Source organism: Salvelinus namaycush, chromosome 17 (assembly GCF_016432855.1).
Source record: "Salvelinus namaycush isolate Seneca chromosome 17, SaNama_1.0, whole genome shotgun sequence".
In the NCBI taxonomy this organism is placed as follows: domain Eukaryota; kingdom Metazoa; phylum Chordata; class Actinopteri; order Salmoniformes; family Salmonidae; genus Salvelinus; species Salvelinus namaycush.
Window position 1 is genome coordinate 1,289,441 of NC_052323.1, and position 23,164 is coordinate 1,312,604.

The 23,164-nt window shown below is 46.1% G+C and overlaps 1 protein-coding gene across 1 annotated transcript in view; it reads left to right on the plus strand.

Moving 5' to 3' along the window:
• Positions 1-21,526, plus strand: part of LOC120062215 (protein diaphanous homolog 2-like) — a 97,539-nt gene extending 76,013 nt beyond the window's left edge. The window contains exon 4 of the mRNA XM_039012017.1: positions 21,298-21,526. Within this exon, the coding sequence (XP_038867945.1) occupies positions 21,298-21,362 (65 nt within the window). The 3' untranslated portion in view covers positions 21,363-21,526. The remainder of the gene's footprint in view (positions 1-21,297) is intronic.
• The last annotated feature ends 1,638 nt before the right edge of the window (positions 21,527-23,164 follow it).

Here is a 23,164-nt window from a genome sequence, read left to right on the forward strand (position 1 = left end):
AACCTCAAGAGTCTTCTCCCCTTCTCCCACTCCGCCTCCCCCCACCTCCTCCACCACTAGCCCCATATGTAAGCCTCGTGATTGGATGAACAAGCTCTGCCATCCCATATGGTCCCTTGTCCCACCGTATCTGATCACGGGCAGCGAACAAGGGAGCCGACGCGTCACAACAGGTTTGTTCTGCCGCGCTTGTCACATGCCAGCTCAGCGCTGTCAGTCGCCCACTTCCTGTCCAGCAAGCAAAGAGCAGACGCTGGGGCTTTTTAACTCCTCGAACGGCTTGTCGACTGCTGGAAGGAAGAGAAGGAATTCAAGCCCAGGCCAGGCTCCCTTCAGCCTTCAGTATCTGCCTGGCGTACAGTTAAACGGCCCAGGATGCTCCGCCGACTCAGCGTTTCCTCCGCGATCACCGCCAACACCACTGTAATTTATACAACTTTTTATATCAACTCTGCAGTGGTAATGGCTAATTTCTCCCGGCACATGGCTCTTCATTAAAAGTTAATTTTCTGTCAGAGTGGATCCCAATCAAATTAGCCGCAGCCACTTGTTCGTCTGGTCGCCTTCACTTATTTAGTTTAGATATTTAATCCAGACTGCATTTCTATTTTTCATCAGGCAGAGCTGGCCCTGTATCGGTGAATCATTGAAAACGTAGAAATGCTTTTTTATCAGTCTCACGTTTTCTCGCTGTATCTCCTTTTATCCATCTCTTTCTATTCATTCATATCTCCCTCTCTCCCCCTAACACTTACACATATATTCTCTCTCTACCACTCTTATCTATCTCTTCTATGTCTCTCCCTCATTCTCATGTGCGTTCTCATGCTGATGGTGACACACAAAGAGGTTCTATGCCTTGGCGGAAATGATTGATGGCAGAGGGATAAAGTGCAGGAGAGCCCGGTAAGATTCATAAATTTGGGTCTGGAGTGTGTGATGGTCAGAGACAGCCGGTCGCTCTGGAGGTACTTAGGTGCTGGTTATGTGGTTCAATATCAGGGAAAGATCTATGCATATCCAGCAGGTTCATTCATGCACAACTCGTACTGTAGAGAGCTGTTCTCTGCCCTCCTTCTTCTCAGTGTTCCATTCACTGGTGCTTACCAATAACACGAGAAAGGCTTTTCATGTTTGTTGTCCATTCTCCTCCTCCCCCCTACCCTCTCGCCCTCCGACTCTCTTATAGTTTTCTGGGTTTTATTTATGTTCCTTTTCTCTTCAGTATTATTTATCTGGAGAAAAAAAATCTATAGAGAGCGGTGAATGCTGACAAAGAGGGGAGAGAGGAATTTGTGTTCTGATCTCTACTCGGCCTTGTTTTCGTGTGTTTGTGCTCGAAAACAATTGATCTACCTTTTGTCACGTCACTGAAGGAGCTGGTAGGCATCGGTGTGGCTGACACAGACGTTTGGGCCTAATCGACCAGAGTAGCAGGTAGCTTAGCACTAGCCGTGTTGGCTCTCTTAGCGCTTGTATCCACGCCATCATCAGCCGCATGATTTCAAAGAGCCACTGGTAGCACTGCTCGTAACTAGTAGCAGATACCGCTAGCCATGTTAGCTGTGCTAGCTCTTCTAGTGCTCATAGCCTGGCCATCAAGCCATTACACAGAGCCACTGCTATTACTGCTAGTAACTGCTAGTAGCCCTAGTGCTAGCCATGCTAGCTCTTCTCCCCTCCTCCTCCACATCTCCTCCTCCATGACCAGTGATGAGATTACTCTATTCCCTCTCTAGCCCAGACGTCAAGTGGCACCATCATTATCCAGAGAGAGGCTGCCTGGTTCTGAACTGAACTGCCTGGTTGTGATGTCCTAAAGGGCTATGGTGGTCGGTTGTGTTGGGTCGAGAGGTTAGACAAGTGGGGAGGGGTTGTTATAGTAAAACTGCCATCTCTGTTCAGCTCCTTGCATTTATGCCTCACTGGCACAAAACCAGCTTTGAATGGAGAATAAGATGGGCTCTGGCAACAACAAAAAAACACCAAGGCCTGCCATGCCTGTCATATTACCTGTTTACATTAACCCAGACACAAGGGATCCCACATACCCATCTCACCCTGTTTCATTACGGGGCGGCAGGTAGCCTCGTGGTTAGAGCGTTGGACTAGTAACCGAAAGGTTACAAGATTGAATCCCTGAGCTGACAAGGGTAAAAATCTGTCGTTCTGCCCCTGAACAAGGCAGTTAACCCACTGTTCCTAGGCCGTCATTGAAAATAAGAATTTGTTCTTAACTGGCTTGACTAGTTAAATAAAAATAAAAATTAATTACGCAGGCACGCAAGGTGAGAAGGTGCCACACAGCGCCCGCTCCCACGAGTACTACTTCCTTGAGTTCTCCTTATTCTGACAGGATGAGAGTGGCTGCGATTTGCCCGTTCTTACTTTTTTCGGGCCTGTGTGTAGAAATACGGCACGCCTATCTCTCAGAAGTTAGATGACAGCACGGATATGGGAATTAGCCAGCATTACATCCGCAAAAAGCTACACACAAGGAGGGGGTTGTTGGAGTGGACGAGGAGGATGGAGGCTCTCTGGTGCCAACAACATTGCATTTTCTTCAAGTAATAATAAACAGGTTTACATTTTCAGAAGAGCATCTGGTGCAGATTGGAAGAGCATGTTAACCAGAGGAGCAGCCGGTCCACCAGATGTTTCTGGTCCCTGTAGACTTGTCACAGGAGGACCTTTAGTCTTCATCCTGCAGCGCGCGCACACACACACACACACACACACACACACACACACACACACACACACACACACACACACACACACACACACACACACACACACACACACACACACACACACACACACACACACACACACTCCAAAGGCCCTGTCCTTGACTCATACTCACCTAATGCAAACACCTACTACACACACACGCATGCACACACACAAGCACACAATTAGACGGCTATTGGGTTGAATCAAGGATTTCTTAAAGGGGAACTGCACCCGCTGATTTGGCCTAGTTTTTGGGCTCCTAAGACCCTCACGAACTTCTACAGATGCACCGTTGAGAGCATCCTGTCAGGCTGTATCTCCTCCTGGTACGGCAATTGCACCGTCCGCAACCGCAGGGCTATCCAGAGGGTGGTGAGGTCAGCCCAACGCATCATCAGGGGCCCACTCCCTGCCCTCCAGGACATTTACAGCACCCGTTGTCACAGGAAGGCCAAGAAGATCATCAAGGACCTCAGCCACCCGAACCACGGCCTGTCCAACCTGCTACCATCTACAGTACAAGTGCATCAAAGCTGGGACTGAGAGACTGATAAATAGCATCTATCTCCAGGCCATCAGACTGTTAAACAGTCACCACTAGCCAGCCTCCGCCCAGTACCCTGCCCTGAACCTTAGTCACTGTTACTAGCTGGCTACCACCTGGTACTCTAACCTGCACCTTAGAGACTGCTTCCCTATGTACATACAGTATAGTCATTGAACACTGGTCACTTTAATAATGTTTAAATATTGTTTCACCAACTTTATGTATATATACTGTATTCTAGTCATGGGTCATCCTGTATAACTACTGCTGTACAAACCTTTTCTGTTCATATACTGTCTCTACTGTCAATACAATGCATTCGTAAAGTATTCAGAACCCTTGACTTTTTCCACATTTTGTTACGTTACAGCCTTATTCTAAAACGGATTAAATAAATAAAAATCCTCATCAATCTACACCAAATAACCCAAATGATCAAGCAAAAATAGGTTGTTCATTTTTTTCTCATACATTTATAAAAATAAAATCCAGAAATACCTTATTTACATAAGTATTCAGACCCTTTGCTATGAGACTCTAAATTTAGCTCACGTCCATTCTTTTTCTATTGATCATCCATGAGATGTTTCTACAACTTGATTGGAGTCCACCTGTGGTAAATTCAATTGATTGGACATGATTTGGAAAGGCACACACATGTCTATATAAGGTCCCACTGTTGACTGTGCATGTCAGAGCAAAAACCAAGCCATGAGGTCGAAGGATTGTGTCCAGGCACAGATCTGGGGAAGGGTACCAAAACAAATCTGCAGCATCGAAGGTCCCCAAGAACACAATGGCCTCCATCATACTTAAATGGAAGAAGTTTGGAACCACCAAAACTATTCCTAGAGCTAAGCAATTGGGGGAGAAGGGCCTTCGTCAGGGAGGTGATCAAGAACCCGATGGTCACTCTGACAGAGCTCCAGTTCCTCTGTGGAGATGGGAGAACCTTCCAGAAGGAGAACCATCTCTGCAGCACTGTACCAATCAGGCCTTTATGGTAGAGTGGCCAGACGGAAGCCACTCCTCTGTAAAATACATATGACAGCCCGCTTGGAGTTTAGGACTCTCAGACCATGAGAAACAAGATTCTCTGGTCTAGTGAAATCAAGATTAAACTCTTTGGCCTGGATGCCAATGGGCACATCTGGAGGAACACTGGCACCATCCCTAAGGTGAAGCATGGTGGTAGCAGCATCATGCTGTGGGGATGTTTTTCAGGTGCAGGGACTGGGAGACTAGTCAGGATTGAGGCAAAGATGAACGGAGCAATGTACATAGAGATCATTGATGAAAACTTGCTCCAGAGCGCTCAGGAACTCAGAGAGGGGCGAAGGTTCACCTTCCAACAGGACAACAACCCTAAGCACACAACGCTTGAGTTACCCAGCCAAAGCCCGGACTTGAACCCAATTGAACATCTCTGTGAACACCTGAATAGCTGAATAGCTGTGCAGAGACTTTTCCCATCCAACCTGACAGAGCTTGAGAGGATCTGCAGAGAAGAATGGGAGAAACTCCCCAAATACAGGTGTGCCAAGCTCTCTAGGTTTCTTCCTAGGTTCCGGCCTTTCTAGGGAGTTTTTCCTAGCCACCGTGCTTCTACACCTGCATTGCTTGCTCTTTGAGGGTTCCAGAATTAAATTCCAGAATTACATTCCTCCTTTTCATATTTCTTAACCTTTTCACATGTACCAACAAATAGTATAGAGAATGATTTATTTCAGCTTTAATTTCTTTCATCACATTCCCAGTGGTTTAGAAGTTTACATACACTCAATTAGTATTTGGTAGCATTGCCTTTAAATTGTTTAACTTGGGTCATCCGTTTCGGGTAGCCTTTCACAAGCTTCCCACAATAGGTTGGGTGAATTTTGGCCCATTCCTCCTGACAGAGCTGGTGTAACTGAGTCAGGTTTGTAGGCCTCCTTGCTCGCACACGCTTTTTCAGTTCTGCCCACAACTTCTCTATAGGATTGAGGTCAGGGCTTTGTGATGGCCACTCCAAAACTTTGACTTTGTTGTCCTTAAGCCATTTTGCTACAACTTTGGAAATATGCTTGGGGTCATTGTCCATTTGGAAGACCCATTTGCGACCAAGCTTTAACTTCCTGACTGATGTCTTGAGATGTTGCTTCAATATATCCACATAACTTTCTTTCCTCATGATGCCATCTATTTTGTGAAGTGCACCAGTACCTCCTGCAGCAAAGCACCCCCACAACATGATGCTGCCAACCCCGTACTTCACGGTTGGGATGGTGTTCTTCGGCTTGCAAGCATCCCCCTTTTTCCTCCAAACATAACGATAGTCATTATGGCCAAACAGTTCTATTTTTGTTTCATCAGACATTTCTCCAAAAAGTACCATCTTTATCCCCATGTGCAGTTGCAAACCGTAGTCTGGCTTTTTTATGGCGGTTTTGGAGCAGTGGCTTCTTCCTTGCTGAGCGGCCTTTCAGGTTATGTCGATATAGGACTCGATTCACTGTGGATATAGAAACTTTTGTACCTGTTTCCTCCAGCATCTTCACAAGGTCCTTTGCTGTTGTTCTGGGATTGATTTGCACTTTTCACACCAAAGTCTCCTTCCTGAGCGGTATGACGGCTGCGTGGTCCCATTGTGTTTAATCTTGCGTACTATTGTTTGTACAGGTGAACGTGGTACTTTCAGGCATTTGGAAAAAATCTAAAATTTTTGGCGGCTGATTTCTTTTGATTTTCCCATGATGTCAAGCAAATATGCACTGAGTATGAAGGTAGACCTTGAAGTATATCCACAGGTACACCTCCAATTGACTCAAATAATGCCATTTAGCCTATCAGAAGCATCTAAGGCCATGACATCATTTTCTGGAATTTTCCAACCTCTTTAAAGGCACATTTAACTTAGTGTATGTAAACTTCTGACACACTGAAATTGTGATACAGTGAATTATAAGTGAAATAATTTGTCTGTAAACAATTGTAAACAAACATTACATGTGTCATGCGCAAAGTAGATGTCCTAACCGACTTGCCAAAACTATAGTATGTTAACAAAAAATTTGTGGAGTGGTTGAAAAACGAGTTTTAATGACTCCAACTTACATACTTCATGCTACAGTAGAAAGGACGACACGATACACAGGATTCATTTTGATTTCAAACCTGTAGAAAACATTATTACGAAATACTGAAACTTCCATCGAACAATTTGCGAACATTACTTTAAATAGAGCCATGACGAAACCTGTAGGAAACATTACGCTGAAGTACTGAAATTCCTGCCTGAGAAACATATGGTTCCCAGAACATTATATGCTAGCTGGGTAATCTGCACCATTCCCAGAACGTTGTGGGAAGGTTGTATGCAAAATTACCATAGGACAACCACACTCTCACGCAAGCCATGCCTAATGAATATTGACTAATAAATACGATCGAGAACCATGATGAATAACTGTATCAAATACAATGTTTTGAAATATCCTCCTATTCCACTCTATCCTCTTCATAGAAGTCCAGCCTAACAGCCTGGTAACTTGTTTTGCAGTACAGTGTTTCTCGTTACAGTATTAAAGCAACCCGATAGGCCCCTAGCGAGTATAGGAAAGGTAGCTAGCTGTACAAGTCAAGAACTTGTGTTAACGTATGGCTAATTAGCAGAGTCTAATGGTTCATGCGATTTGTAATTGGCTATTGATTGATTACGATTAAGATAGTTGAACAGAGGCCATATAAAATCCCTATCAGAAACGTAGGTTTCAATTCACGTGGAACAGACACGACTGTGTGGTTGCAGAAATACATTGTGTAATACTTTCTGAAAGGGGGTGAAAAGAAACTAGGCCTCCACTTCTTCCTTCCACACACTATCAATCAAATTGAATTGTACCCACAGTTGAAATCCATCAATTATTGTCTTGGTTCAGGACTTTTCATTTTGCACAGCCAGGAGAAAAAAAACTAATGTGCTGATTAGCCCACAAGTTCTAGGGATTGCAACATTTTAAAGAACAAACTATTTGACATTATAAATATATGAGAGGCAAAGTTAAGCACCCACTCTTCCCACACTCCCCTCCAAGCCCCCAGCCTACAGACGCACAACTACTGCCCTGCATAAAAGGGTCCTAAAATGAGTCACAAATTGCTAACAAATGATTTCCTGCTCTTGGGAATAATAGGGTCCCTGCGCAGCCTTTGATTTCAGCTCTTTTTGTGTCCCCTCTTTGTTTACTTTGCTGTCTGGCAGAGACTCCCTATTGGTAGTTGTCACACTGGGTTGCTGGGCAGCAGCGAGTGGGTGTGTTCTATGTGTGTGTGGTGTTGTGTTTGTGTGTGTGCCTCTGTGTGCCTCTGTGTTTGTATGAATGTGTTTTTGTGTTTGCAAGCGTGTATGTGCATGAATGTGACTGTGCATGTTTAAACGAGTCTGCGCGCGCATCCATTTGAGCCAGTGTGTGTGTGTGGGGTGATGTGGCGTAGAGGGCACTTCTGTCAGATCTGATGTCGGGTCCCGTGCTATGACATGAAGGGCGCTGTCAGAAGAGATGGCCGCAGGTACAGCTGCCCTCTGTGCTCTCCCTCTTTTCCCTTCGCCAAAGAGTGGCTGCATGAGACACACACTTCCTGTGACCAGTCACATACACACTTTCTGTGACCCAGCACACCCACTTCCTGTGACCCGACTGTGGGCATATTTGCTGGGGAGTAGGCCTCGAAATATACCTTCTCAGCCTTGCCCAAAACCTGTTGATCTCTTCTTCAATTCAAATAAAAAAGACTTGATTTATCCCACAAGGGGCATTCATGTCTGGTTGATCTTCTTATCCTTACCATGACATCAGTCGCAGCCTATGCGAGGCTTGTTTTTCAAGACTTATATTTCTTTATCCTTCAGAAGAGGAGGTATTTTTATGTTAGGTCAGGATGCAAAGAATGCATCATAGGAATACATGGAAAATGATTGAACTGCTTTGAGACTCCATTTTGTCTCCCCACTGTCATTCACTTCTACTGATGTGGCTATTTACTATTCCCCTCTCATGTTTCTGCATCCGTCTCCTGAAACTCGTTCTAGGAGTCAATGATACAGTCTGAAGTTCAATCAGCTCTTTTTTATTTTATGTAACCTTTATTTAACTAGGCAAGTCATTTAAGAACAAAATCTTATTGACAACGACGGCCTACACCGGCCAAACCCGGACGACGCCGGGCCAATTGTGCGCCGCCATATGGGACTCCCAGACACAGCCGGTTGTGATACAGCCTTTTAACCACCGGAGAGAGAAAGGCAGTTAAAATCAGGACAGCATTGAGGCCTGTGCCTCTTTGCATCCTCCTGTATGCACCTGCTTTGATGGATAGGTTGACAAGGCTGGTGCGTGTAGCTGTCTGTGGTTCCCTGACGGTTTTCCCTCTCTGGCCCCTCCAATGTACAGTCCTATGCCACCATGCCCAAATTGCCCCATATTCTTTATATAGCGCAGTACTTTTGACCAGGGCCCTGTTCAAAAGAAGTGCACTATAGAGGGAACAGGGTTCCATTTGAGACGCTGCTATAGTGCCATCAGGACTAGACAGTGGTAGACCAGACAGGGGACTGAAACTTTAATGCTAATTGATCCCAAGGAAGGCCAGGGAAGAAATGTTGACACAGGTGTGTTTCCATAGGGCCTGCCACGGAAAGGCGGGGAGGGCTGGGTAACAGCATGGACCGTTGGGATACAGGACTGTGGCATGGCACAGAGTGCCCGCTGGGAGGGAGAGGGAGGGATGGAGAATGACCTATTTTCCTTTTTTAAGCTAGCACAACCATGGTGTGAATGGGGTGATGGGGGTTGGTCGTGGTGTGTGTGTGTGTGTGTGTGTGTGTGTGTGTGTGTGTGTGTGGGGGGGGGGGGGGGGTTGTATGGTGTGTGTGTGTGTGTGTGTGGGGGGGGGGGGGGGGGGGGGTAGATGTGTGCGTGAACGTGTGTCTGTTTTGTATGCTGATTTCTGAACACCACACAGTCTTAGATCTGCTGGAAAACGGTGCCAAAATAGTACTGTAGATTCGCTACCTCACTGACCAAAATCAGTTTTCACAGCTGGTTGGACATTTGTGTTTTTACCTGGAGGATCTCACCACTTATAACAGCCAGGTGTAGGGATTACAACTGATCATGTCTCCTATTTTCATTTATCTCATATTGATGGCTTTTCCGCATGTAAACCTCATCATAAACAAACGAACAATAGCTCGCCATGACAGACGCCCGAGCATCTGGCAAGCCAGCCACTCAGAATTTTCAAACCGCTTACTGCACACCCTGTCGCTGCGATTGGACGAGAGATAACGAAAAACAGGGAAGTAAAGAGTAAACAAACACAACTTGGAGGGTGGGGCTTTTACAGCATTTTATCATGATGCAGATGTACAGAGAGAGAGAAAGAAAGATACAGCGAGAAAAGCAGAGAGAAGAGAGAAAAGCGAGAGAGGCAAGTGACAGCCTTCTCCTGTGTTGCGGTTTGCAGTCGTAAATTCTTCAAACAACATTGTGGGATCCTAACCAGTGTTGTGCCACCAGATTGGCGTCTTGAACAGGAGCCACCTCCTCCAACCACGTCCCTGTTTCCCTTGTTTACCAGTCGCCTCTCTCCTCTACTCCCCCGCTCCTCCGAAGAGGCTTTGTCCCGAGCAAGGCCCCATAAAAGAGTGATGAGGAGCCTTGTCGAGAGGACCTGTGTACACCACTTTATTCAGGAACGATCACTTATTTAAAGGTGTCGGAATCTTGTTGTTTGCTTGTTTTATTGAAAACCTTGTGGGTAAAGTGGCACCGGAGCTGGCATGTGAACATCTCTCGGGGGGCTCTGCTGCAGAACATCTTCTTCCTTTTTTCGATAAATAAGTGAAGGGAGTGCGGATACATTTTTTTATCCCTGCGAAGATCCATTGTTGCCCGGGACGTGTTGGTAAGATACGTGTGGGTGATGGAAAGCAAACTAACACACAAACACGTCCCAGGTCTGTGGTGGAACCCTCGCTGTGCTGCACAGAGTGAGTAGCAGCCGTGGTTAAGGAAGATGCATGCATAGCCTACCCCTTTTACCTCCCACAGTGAAAAGCAACAGAGCAAGCTATTTGCACTTGGGACATCTACGGCCTTACTTAGACATCCAGTCGTACTGAATGAGTTTCACTGTCAGTTGATTGCAGTGATTTAGTTTTATATGCTCTTGAATCTCCTTCTCTGTTCATTCAGTCAGGGAGTCAAATTAATGTTTGAGCATGATCTGTTCTCGAACAATTTCCTGCATGGTAATTGAGGAGGGAACTGCACATCCCACCTTGTCCTTTTAGAATGACTATGATGCAATAACGTAGCACCTCCCTTGCCTCCTTTCCCTTAGCTGAGATGGCATCAGATATGTCGAAGTGTAGACTTCACATTCTCGGCGCAAAACGTGCTGGGAATGTGAAGTGCAGCGAGGTGCGGCCCATCGCGGGTGATTTTTGTACATCCGGGAGAGCCCGACCGATGAATGATTCAGAGTGGAGAGAGGAGACTAGAACTCACTCTGTCTTTAATGCCAAGCCACGGGAAACACGGGCATCTTCTGCATCATCTTCACCAAATGGGCCTGATGTTGTTGAGGAGAGAGACCCTTTTAAACCCTCACTGCACTCCCATGATCTCTCTCCGCTCTTTTTGTGCACTGGAACACATCAAAAGACCAATTGGTAAATAAATAATCAACAACAGCATGTTTTATTTATCTCCATAGGGCGAGGAGAGGATTGGAGAGGAGTCCTGGTGAGTTCTGAAAGCAGCCGGGTTTGAAAAGGCCACAGGGCATATTTGGTGTGGAGGGGAACTTTCCAAGGGTAGACCCGTTGCAAACTAATAGTTTGAGGGTTTGTGAGGAGAAGCAAGGGACCTGAGTGTTAGCTACAACCTGTTTTCGGTGTGCAGAGTACCTGCGGAGTATCTAGGGTACACACATTTGTTTCCATATATCTAGACATTGGTCATACTAGCCATTCTTTGCCTGTTTTCCACCGTGGATATTTTAGCATGTTGTTCTTTTATAGAAGTATATTATTGTATTTCACTATGGCAACAGCAGATATTTCTATTAATTTCACCCCTCCTGAGGTGAATACAGTCTCAAGTGGAATTCCAGCAGCCTATTGTGTTATTTCTGGTTTGTGAATAGATTAGTGTGTGCGTCATTGTCTCATCACTTGTGTGTGTGTGTGTGTGTGTGTGTGTGTGTGTGTGTGTGTGTGTGTGTGTGTGTGTGTGTGTGTGTGTGTGTGTGTGTGTGTGTGTGTGTGTGTGTGTGTGTGTGTGTGTGTGTGTGTTTTCGTGCCTGCCTCCTCTGTGTATCTGAGCATATGCACCTGTGAGTGTGTTGGTGTGTGCGCATCATTGAGAGTGCACTCTGAAAGGGTCATTGCCGGAGCCAAAGCCACTGTAGGCTGTCAGACAGTGAGAGATGCAGCACCTCTAAAGGCCATGATTTTGGGGCCCCGTTGTCTATTAACAACCCTGCAACACTTCTCAGGGCTGTCTCGCGTTGCCCCCTCGGGCCCCCTCAGGTCCCTGAAGGAACAGCAGAGAGAGGCTGCTTCTCCGAGTAGGGGACGGCCCCTTTCAAACCCTCCAAACTCTAATTTTGACATCATCAACAGCATCTGACAGTAATGAGGCACCGAGTTGTCAGAGCGGCCACCAGCTTAGCTCAGTACTGTATGAGTATGTATGCTTTTATTCAGGGATGTTTGGTAAAGAAAAAGATGGATGAATGTGATGGCAATGACTTGAAATACAGTAATGTGAACGCTAATGCCAAAATTTTGCATGAAAGGTGCCTATTCTCAAAATAAAAAAGGTGCGCAAACAGCATTTCCGTGTGTTTACACTCCTACACAAATCAAATCCCTGGTTTTATTATTTTACTCCACTCCCTCTCTCATCCTACCACCAACCCCCCAGCCCATAGCTCCTTTCCTAAGGTCAAGGGTTAACACATCGTAATGGCTTTGTCGCCTCCCCCGGTGATGTACACTGGCTCAAGTGTTGGTTCCTCACACCCCCACTGTCATGTTGTGGATGTGTATGCATATGCATATGTGTCAGTCCTTCCTCACCGGGGGGGTTTCTAAGGTTGGATTTATACATAGAACCCCTCCCCCATGCCATTCAGAGCGGGGACAACAGGCACCCTTGCGGCGCACCTCAGAACAGATAGTGTAGAGATGTGTCCGTCACTTCATCTTGACGCCTCCTCCATAACATTCACATCAAGACATTCTCCCTTGAAATGATTCTTGATGCGAACCTACATCAAATATCGGTTTGGGCAAACAAATAGAATGAAACCATCTATCCTCCCTCGTATCAACATGGGCCATCTGTGTTTATCACGCTATCTGGCGTTCCCATCATCACAGAGGCTTTTGTGTTCACAACCTGGCATTTTCTTCCTGTATTTGTTTGGTGGTCCATCAGTCTATTTACTTTATCACGCTGCCAAATCATCCATTTACGCTCCCATCTGTCCGTCAAACTATATCTTAGCATCCATTTGTCTAACTCTCTCAATCAAAGCAGTGCTGTGTCAGGGCAGAGTGGCTTTCTTTCCTCCTGTATTTCGTCTCCGCAGGTCTCACCATTAGACCCGTGTTTAAGTGGTTCCGGCTGCAGCACAAGACTCCCTGTACTTTCTGCCGGCGTATATACATACAGTACATGCATACGGGTCACACATATAATTACAGGCAATTCACAGCTCTTTCTGTGTTGACATTTGGTTGAATTGGATGGTGAGTGATTCTAGGTTGTTGTGCTACGTGACACAGAGACAGTGATGTATTTTTGCAACGGTGAACGATGCTGACAGTTTTGTATGTGCTTTGATTGATGTTGGCCTATGGTATCATTGAATGCTATGGTATGGTCCAAGGTGTGTGCTTTTGGCCGCAGCCACTTTACTACACTGGTACAGAGGACACGCGGTGGAGGTTGCGGAGACAAGTCAAGCTGTGCTGAACCAGGCCAGTGCACTGACTCCATTTGGTCCAGCTCACCCCAGCTCTGGCCTCTGGAGCTGCTAGTGCCCCAAGGCCCACCCTGGCCTCCCGCCGAGCCCCCTATCAGTTTTGGAGGATCAGCGATTGACCACCTCGGGCGGCCCTGTGCCTGGACCTGATGGATTACCTGCTACCCTGGCTCAGGACTAGGAAAAGCCCGGGCCCTAGCTGCACTAGATGCGACAGACCCCATCTGTGTTCATTGCTGACTCCAGCTCCAGTCTGCCCCCCGGGCTACAGGCTTAGGCCAGTAATGAACCCCCCACTCAGAGGCTTACTGTCCATGCTATTTTCCCCACAGCCTTATATACCCCAAATGCTAGCCTTTTGCCAATATGGACAGCTAGCCTAGCAATGAATCTCAAACAGGCATTGAGCACGCACCCTAACGATTTGAGGAGTGTATGCACAGTTGAAATTGATTTTTCTTTCTGAAGCCTGCTTCCTGAAATCTACTGCTGAGCAGATGATCATGAATGGGAGTTATGCCTCTGGCGCTTGATCGATTGCAAGAAGGTTTTCATCTTTTGCCTGTTTGGTGCGTTTGTGCATTGCCTCGACTGCCAGGAGAATACTAGGAAGTATTGTTCCGTAGCAAAAGAAACAGATATCAGTCCAGATATCAGAAGGGAAAAGGGCCCAATGAGAAATCACAAGTACTAGCGGCCTGTCAAGCTCGTTGTTTTCAATCAAAGATAGAGGCCTAAAGGACTGAGCACACGCTAGGCTGCAGAGGAAGAAGTTTTGACTTTTTATTTTTGATCGTGAGTTTGACACATATACACACACACAGTTGTTCTCTATCTTCCCGTCACACTGTTTGTCACTGGTACAAACCTGTCAAAGCCGTCCCGCCGAGGAGGTAACCTAGTACTCTATCTCCCCTCTAAAAAAAAATATTTGTTTATGGACACGTGTAGTGATTTCCAGGTCTCCTGCGCCGTATTGTGTTCCCGAGCTGTCAAGAGACATTACTCTCAGCCCCTACTCCCCTTTCAGCGACAGCGAGCAGGGGAGAGAGAGAAAGAAAGAGAGGGGGCAGCGGACAATGGAGAAGTGTGGGGGGAGGAGGGACTGGTGTGGAGGGGCACAGCAGTGGGCAAAGGAAGACGCAAGGCCTGTAGCGAAATCAGTTAAGATGCTGCCTCCTTTCAAATAAGGGGCTAAAAGGCCCGGTTGGTCACTACTTTAATGCAGTCCTTAAGGTAGATTTGTGAGAGAGAGGCATTTGGATTGGGAGAGAGAATAGGTTGTATTGAGTATCTGGGTCATTCACCAGTGTGTGTGTGTAACTGGTGAGCAGCGTGCTACATGACAGACGACCCCATGCGTGATTGAAATCCACGATATGGACATGAGAGAGATTCGCATCAGTTGTGTTTGGAGTCGACGCCGCTTTTATATCCCATTACCGTTTCATTATCCTTTTGTCTCAACAAACTGTCAGATTAGGCTCACTTTAGATTCACTTTTCCCTGCAAAGGATTTTAGCTGGGTATACATACACGCCATGCACACCATACTTTAAGCTTATCTGCATTCTTCTGGAATTTCAAGCAGGAGATTGGAGTGTTTTGTTGTTTGGGGTTGCTTTTTGGTAGTTCCTGGGGATTTGGGCATTTGACAACTATCCCTTTGATTTCATGTAAACACCTGTAAATCCGGCCATGCTTGCATGGGATCCTGAGATAGAGAGAGAGAGTGAAAGAGGGGGACAGGAAAGAGGGGGAGAGGAGTGAAGGGGGGAGAAAGTGAGTGAGACAGATAAAAAGAGAGAGAGAGAGAGAACGGGCAAGAGAGAGACAGAGAACGGCCGAGAGAGAGAACGGGCGAGAGAAAGAGGGAGGAGAATTTCAGCATCTTGCCTCAGCATATCCAGGCCCGCCTTCTGTGTTTCCTCTGTCACACCACTCTGATCCCTTTTTCCATCTGACGTGGGCCCCGTGAAGAACACCCCCCTAAAATGTCCTGACTACCCGCACACTCATTTAGCTGACATTACTGAAGACCTAAGGCCTTCACAAGATACCAGACACGAGACATTGACATGCTTTGCAGTTGTATAGCTATAAAAATAAACCAAGCTTTCAGTGAGCTCTTGCAGTTTTTTGTTGTTACATTCTGTTAGGAAATATTTAGCAATGTTTAGAGGGGGTCTACTTAAGTCAATGCAACTCTGCCGCAATCTGACAGCGTTATAAAATTCTTTACACTGTCAAAATTGTGTTATTGTGTTATTGATTATGCGTCCCTTCACGTCAGTCAACCTATTTTTTTCCCGACACTGTCACACAGCCAGTGCAGTGGACTTATAACACATATAACAGATGCCTATAACAGAAGCTGATCAGACAGATGTGAAGTAAAGCTCCTAGCAATCCCCTAAATTCATTCTGTGTTGTTGACTATACATTTCAAACCCAACTGATAAATTACCCATAGACTGATCTGAGATCAGATTTTAAAGGGTCACAGTCTGCCCATGTTCTTCGACCTTAATCCCTCTCCACTTGTCTTGCTCTCTCTCCCTCTCCTCTCTTTCTCACTCTCTCTCTTTCTCTCTGCTATTTATCTTTCTCTCCACCCTCTCTCTCTCCATCTCACCCCCCTACCCTCCTCCAGAACTTAAGTTACCCTTCAGTTGGACTCCAGTTTTCCCCATTCAAAGCAATTACTCTCATCTTTGAACAAGCCTCTGTTATGGCGCAAACTGTAGTTTTGCTTCTGCAACCCTATAAATTAAAGCCGGAAAAATGTCTGTTCTGCCCCCCCCGCATCCCATTTATATATCTTGCTTCTGGTGTTTCTCGGAGCTCCATTACTCTGCAGCCACTAGCCCTGGCTGAGGGCAGGGAGAAGATGTGAGGGAAAGATAGAAGTTGCAGCGGATAGCACAGCTCTCAGAGAACTGGGAGTAATGGCGGTGTGTTGTGTGACGCGGAAAAATATTGAATCACCCCGTATTGCATTTTGTCTCATTGAAATATAAAGTGTTGTGTGAGTGTGTTTGGCCGTGTGTGTGTGTGTGTAATTATCCTAGAAGGAAAAGGATGATGATGGTGATTATGCTTACCTCTACCACTGTTATCTTAACCCTAGTGGATACATACAGTGTGTTTATGTAGATGCCAAAGCAGCAGCTAACCCAGATGTTAATGAACTTTAACATACTGTATTTAATCCCTGCTCAGTTTACCGGAACAGTCTTCCTGTTTATATAGGGAACGCCTGGAAGATCTGACGGGGAATGCTTTGATAGATTACTAGCAGGCTTCCTCTTTGCGTTCGGATCACAGGCCCCGCTGATGATGTAATGCTGTGTAATTAGTAAAGGATGAAAGTAACACAAAACCCATTATGGGTTTTCATCTCTTTTTGGAGGGACCAGAGACGCAGGAGCTCCCCATCGCTCCATCACAACATGAAATGGCATTTTACTGGACGCTTTCCAGTAAATCAGACAAGAGCTCTGTGTGTGTGTGTGTGTGTGTGTGTGTGTGTGTGTGTGTGTGTGTGTGTGTGTGTGTGTGTGTGTGTGTGTGTGTGTGTGTGTGTGTGTGTGTGTGTGTGTTCGCTCGCGCGAGTGCGAAGGAGGCCTCATGGTTGGTTGTCATTTTGGCGTCCTCCCTTCATATTACCTTTGGCCTATCCAGGCCGCGTCTCCTTGTGGCATGGATCACTGGGATGCATTGTTACACACCCCTTAGAGTGTGTTCGTGTGTTGTGTGGTGATTTGCCACTCCTTACTCAACCCCCTTGGCGCGCTGCTTTACCACTCGAGAAACAAGAAACAATGCCAGTCGTTTGCATTTAATTACACTCTGTGAGAGCCAGACAAGTCCCCACTGTAACCAGGAATGCTCTTATTATTTTGTCAATTCCCCCTTTCTCCCTCTCTTTGTGCTTCTGTGACTTCGCTAACGCTAAAAGATGCCGCCTCGGGGAGAAGCAGGTAAAGGGAGCCATCTAAACCGATGGCAGCAGACAGATTTGTGATCAGTGCTAGAAATAGCCTCGAAGTTGTTTGGTGTGTGGTTTTCCTTGTATAGTGTGTGTGTGTGTTTCTATGGGTGTTTAAGTGTTTTCATCCCTGTAGAGGATAACTGTAACGTTTAGTCTGCCAATAGACATGGGCCGCTGTTTGTGCAGTTGTTGTCGCTAGATTGGCGTGGGGAGGAAAGATTTGCTTTTATACCTGACGATGCGAACTGGAAAGGCTATTAGAAGCAAATGTTTCCACTCTGAAGTATCCTCCAATCGGAGATGCATTTGATTTTACCGGCCACCTTCCCTCTTCCCTCCTCTCACCAAGTCTATGTAAAAGCTTACCCATACCTTCAACAACTTGATGCCAATTACCCATGTCATTTTCAAACTGTTGTCCGGTCACCTGAATGGAAAGGCAATCCTCGCTGGGGAACTTGTAGAGATGGGAACGGTGTGAACCATTTCCAAGTTCAACCTTCTACACACAATGGCTGGTTCTTCGCTGCGCCGAACAAGTTCAAGGAGTTGATCGAGTGTCTTCATGCCGACCTTAAGCGCATAATGTGTGCAACTTTCAAATCTTCAAAGTGATTCCAAACAGACGGCGATAATTATTTCCTGGAAGTGTTGAAGTGTTTGTTTTCTCGCTCCGTCCCTACTCTTCATTTCTTGGCCATACCCAGTCCCTCTCCTTTCTCTCTTTCATCTCTCCTCTCTCCTCCTTCTTTTCTCCCTCTCACGTCTGGTAATAGATACAGCCAGTTCGAAGCCCGGTATTAAAGGGAGGAGGACTGTATTCTCCAAGTGGCTCCGTTATATGCTGTTCTATTGGGCTCAAGGTCGGAGGCGAGTGCTCGTCCCGAAATGAGGTCACCTTGATTGGAATTGCAAAAGGCGAGGAATCGGACGTGGACGTTTTCTGGCACCAAATTTTTTTTTAAAGTTGGTTCTTTGGTCTCTTGTTTTAAAGTTTATTGTTTACCATTGGTGGTGGTTTGCATGGAACATTTGGCGCCTGCGAAGTTGTTCGAGCTTGCCCCTTAGGCACGAGAAACCCTTGGAAGCGTTTTTGAAGATGAAAGGGAGGGTGATCGTGGAAAGTCTCTCAGATGTGCTCTGCAATATAGAGCATGTGAAGTTCAGAAGGTCGCAGGCTGTAACTTTCACCAACTCAAGTCAGCGGGAAGCATATAGCACATCTGTCTCTCTACATGCATATATATATATATCTCTGGCTTTCTCTGCCTCTTTCTTTATCTCACTCAGGCTCTCTCTCTTTATCTCTAGATTCCTCACTCTCTTTTTATATCTGCCTTGCTTTCTTCTTTCTGTCTGTCCTTCTCCCCCTCTCCTTTTCAATCTCCCTCCCTATCTGTTACCCCCCTCCCCCTGCTTTCTCTCCTCCATCCTACTCCCCCCTCTCCTTCTGTGCGCCATCTGCATGCTCTCTCTCAATCTGAGGCGTCTGTGTTGGAAGTCTTGGTAGTGGAGATGTGTGTACCCCACTGCCGTCACAGTCACTCTGTCGCATTAAACAACGCCCAGCCCGGGACACCTGGCACCCCACAGCTGGCACTGAGTAATGGGCTCCACCATGGCAGTGCCAGGGGAGGCCTGCATGGGCTTAGCTAGCTACCTTGTTTCCGTTGATATCTTGCTTCCTGGCCGCCCAGTGCTGCCCAACCCTCCTGCCACCTGGCATGGCGGGACCGTGCCATGGGCAGCCATGGTTGGCCTGTTGGAGAGGGAGGGAGGGATTGTTTGTAATTCTCTCATGGACTTGGGAGCGTGGACCGACGCAGCCAACCCAAAGGGTTCTAAGTGAGCTGGTGGGCTCGCAGGAGCAGCCAGAGTGAAACCTGTTGCGTAAATATTGGAAGTCCTAATAGAAATAGAAAGGGAACACCTTGCCTCACCTTACACCAAATCCTGTTTGAAACTAACCAAAGACAACTCTCTCTCTCTCGCTCTCTGAGAGAGGGAGAGTGCTGTGTTTGTGTACTTGCCTGGCACCCTTGATCTTTAGGGTTGTGTGGTGTGTGTCTCTGCTTTAAGTTTGGCCTGCATTAAAGGGACATTTCTAAATTGTGCAACTTCATATTGCTCATCTCCAGCACCAACCCAACATATGTGAAAACGGTGCATTTCAATGTCTTGTAACAAAAAAGATAGAGGAAGATAAGTGTTTCCAATGACATCATCAACTGATTAGTAGACCAGGCACGGCGCCAGGATTTTTTTCTCTCCCGGTGCTAAGAGGGGGGCTTGACCAATATGTGGGGTTGCTAAGAAAATATTTGATTTTCATGACATTTAAGTGCATTTATTCCATATGTATAATCAGACAACTGTACATTGGTAATAATGTTTCTGATGAAATGGCTATCACAACGTCAGAAATTACATTAATAATATCCTAAGTGCAACAACAATGAGAAGTGCAATGCATTTAGCCTATGCCTACTGTGCACACACTTGTAAAACGAACTGGCTATCATCACAATCTTAGTGATTATATTTATATTGCAAACAAAAATAACTTGTAGGCTGACGATATACATGCGTCCTGCTGTGTATTGGTTATAATGTTACGGATTAAATGTCTATTACAACATCAGAAATGAAAGGAATGATTTCCACAGTGCAGCCACAACGAGGAGTGAATTTACCCTATGCCTGTCAACTGTGTACACATGGTGTAAAACGAGCTGGCTATCATTTTTCTTATGGATTATATTTCTATTGCAAAAATACTTGTAGGCCGACTGGCGTCTTCTTGTTCCATCCAGATCCAGATCAGCGCAATTGAATCATGTTCCCACCACCGGACAGGCGCGATCTGTCAATAAATAAAAGGCTTTTCAGTTACCAAGTGTTGTTTTATGGAAGGACGATGTGTCTGTTGTTGTGGTTCAGTGAAAATAAGTCTATAATCTTCTGGACATCCAGGGCCTTGGTTCTTTCTGCGTGTATGGACAGGCAGGCAAGGTTGCTGAGTCGAGGGTTTGCCCACTATTTCATTCTGTATATCATGATGCGTGTACCTAGCGTTCACCTAGCGTTCACCTTGATGAGATTTTCTGTGCAACTGTTTTGTCGAATTTGCCTATGACCTGTAAAAGTTCAAGGAAGTTTCCCTGGTTGACAGCCGTGTCTTCTCTTGATCAGAAAACGGTCCATCGCAACGGGGCGAGATGGGCGACTAGCTAGCTAGAAGTTAGCTCACATAACGTAGCCTAATGTGCGCGAGCACACACACCAGACACACGCACACACACACACGTCATAAGGTACACGCGCGGCAAGAGCACGCAGCCAGGGATCGGATTGAGAACAGAATGGCAGGTTATTAACTTAAAAAATATGTTTAAATAAATGTAAAAATAAAAAAAACACTAAAACGCTTGAGGGGGCTTAACTGGGGCTATGCAGATTTGTGACGGTGTAGCGCCATGCCTGTAGTAGACAATGCCTACTCATAATTGGTTCAAATCACACGAGGCACGCCGATGTCATAGGAAACACTTATCTCCCTCTATCTTTTTTCCCCACAAAACACAGAAACGCGCAATTATGTTGATGTTGGGGTGATGTTGGAGATGATGAATATAAAGTTGATAAGGGAATATACAGTTGACATGCTCGCTGTGATGTGAGAATAGGTGGAAGGGCTCTCGAGTGGGAGGCCAGATCCCGAGCTCAATGGGGTTACTATGACACCAGACGCAAGCACCACCACTCCAGGCCCCTCTTGTCTCTTCCTCTCAACCCTGTTGCTCTCTTATTAATCAGCTTGGGTTCTGTTGTTGATGTTTTCCCTCCCTCCTCTCCTTCCCGTCACAACCCCTTTTTTTATTTGAGGTACCGTCTGTGTGTTATTATGACTCTAACAACACTTTCCTGTTCTCTCTCTCTCTCTCTCTTTCTTATTTTTTTTTCTCCCTCTCTCTCTCTTCAGACAACCGCCGTGCGGTCCTGGAAAGGTCTCGATCACGCCACAACGCAAACCCCCATGCTCGATGATGGCCCGCGCCTACCAGAAGACGTTAGACAAGTGCCAAAGAGGCCTGCGAGGAGAATCTGAGGACGTGTAGTAGGAGAGATGGACCCCAGCCGTGTGGCACACACACACACTTAAACACTCACAGAAACATTAACAAACACACCAACACATGAACACACACATACACTATATATACAAAAGTATGTGGACACCCCTTAAAATGTGTGCATTCGGCCATTTCAGCCACACCCGTTGCTGACAGGTGTATATAATCGAGCATACAGTCATGAAGTCTCCATAGACAAACATTGGCAGTAGAATGGCCCATTCTAAAGAGCTCAGTGACTTTCAACGTGGCACCGTCATAGGATGCCACCAAGAAGTCAGTTCGTCAAATTTCTGCCCTGCTAGAGATGCCCTTGTCAACTGTAAGTGCTGTTATTGTGAAATGGAAACGTCTAGGAGCAAGGACAGCTCAGACGCGAAGTGGTAGGCCACACAAGCTCACAGAACAGGACCGCCGAGTGCTGAAGTCGTAACACTCACTACCGACTTTCAAACTGCGTCTGGAAGCAACGTCAGCACAATAACTGTTCGTTGGGAGCTTCAGGAAATGGATTTCCATGGCCGAGCAGCCGCACACAAGCCTAAGATCACCATGCGCAATGCCAAGCGTCGGCTGGAGTGGTGTAAAGCTCGCCACCATTGGACTCTGGGGCAGTGGAAACGCGTTCCCTGGAGTGATGACTCACGCTTCACCATCTGGCAATCCAAAGGACGAATCTGGGTTTGGTAGATGCCAGGAGATTGCTCCCTGCCCCAATGCATAGTGCCAGCTGTAACGTTTGGTGGAGGAGGAATAATGGTCTGGGTCGGTTTTTCATGGTTCGGGCTAGGCCCCTTAGTTCCAGTGAAGGGAATCTTAAAGCTACAGTGGCAATGAAATTCTAGACTATTATGTGCTTCCAACTTTGTGGCAACAGTTTGGGGAAGGCCCTTTCCTGTTTCAGCATGACAGTGCCCCCGTGCACAAATCACAGTCCATGCAGAAATGGTTTGTCGAGATCGATGTGGAAGAACTTGACTGGCCGGCACAGAGCCCTGACCTCAATCTCATCTAACACCTTTGGGATGAATTGGAACGCCGACTGCGAGCCAGGCCTAATTCCCAAAATCAGTGCCCGACCTCACTAATGCTCGTGGCTGAATGGAAGCAAGTCCCCACAGCAATGTTCCAAATTCTAGTGGAAAGCCTTCCCAGAAGAGTGGAGGCTGTTATAGCAGCGAATGGGGGACAAACTCCATGGAATGAGATGTTCGACGAGCAGGTGTCCACATACTTTTGATCGTATAGTGTGTATATATATATATATATATATATATATATATATACAGTTGAAGTCAGAAGTTTACATACACTTTTTCCCCCACTCGTTTTTCCACCACTCCACAAATGTCTTGTTTACAAACTATAGTTTTGGTAAGTCGGTTGGGACATCTACTGTGTGCATGACACAAGTAATTTTTCCAACAATTGTTTACAGACAGATTATTTCATTTATAATTGTGAGGTTGTTGGTGAATGGAAAAATGCGGAGTCAGGCGCAGGACACAGATATGAGTAATAATCCGAATTTACTCAAAATATAAGAAATGTTCCAACAAGGAAAAACACAATATTCCAGAGCACAACAGAACGAACCCACATGACAAACAATAACGCACAAAACAGAGAGGGAAGCCAGAGGGTTAACTAAGGAACATTAAATAATAGAATGGAAACAAGGTGTGTATGAATAAGACAAAACAAAACGAAAAAGAA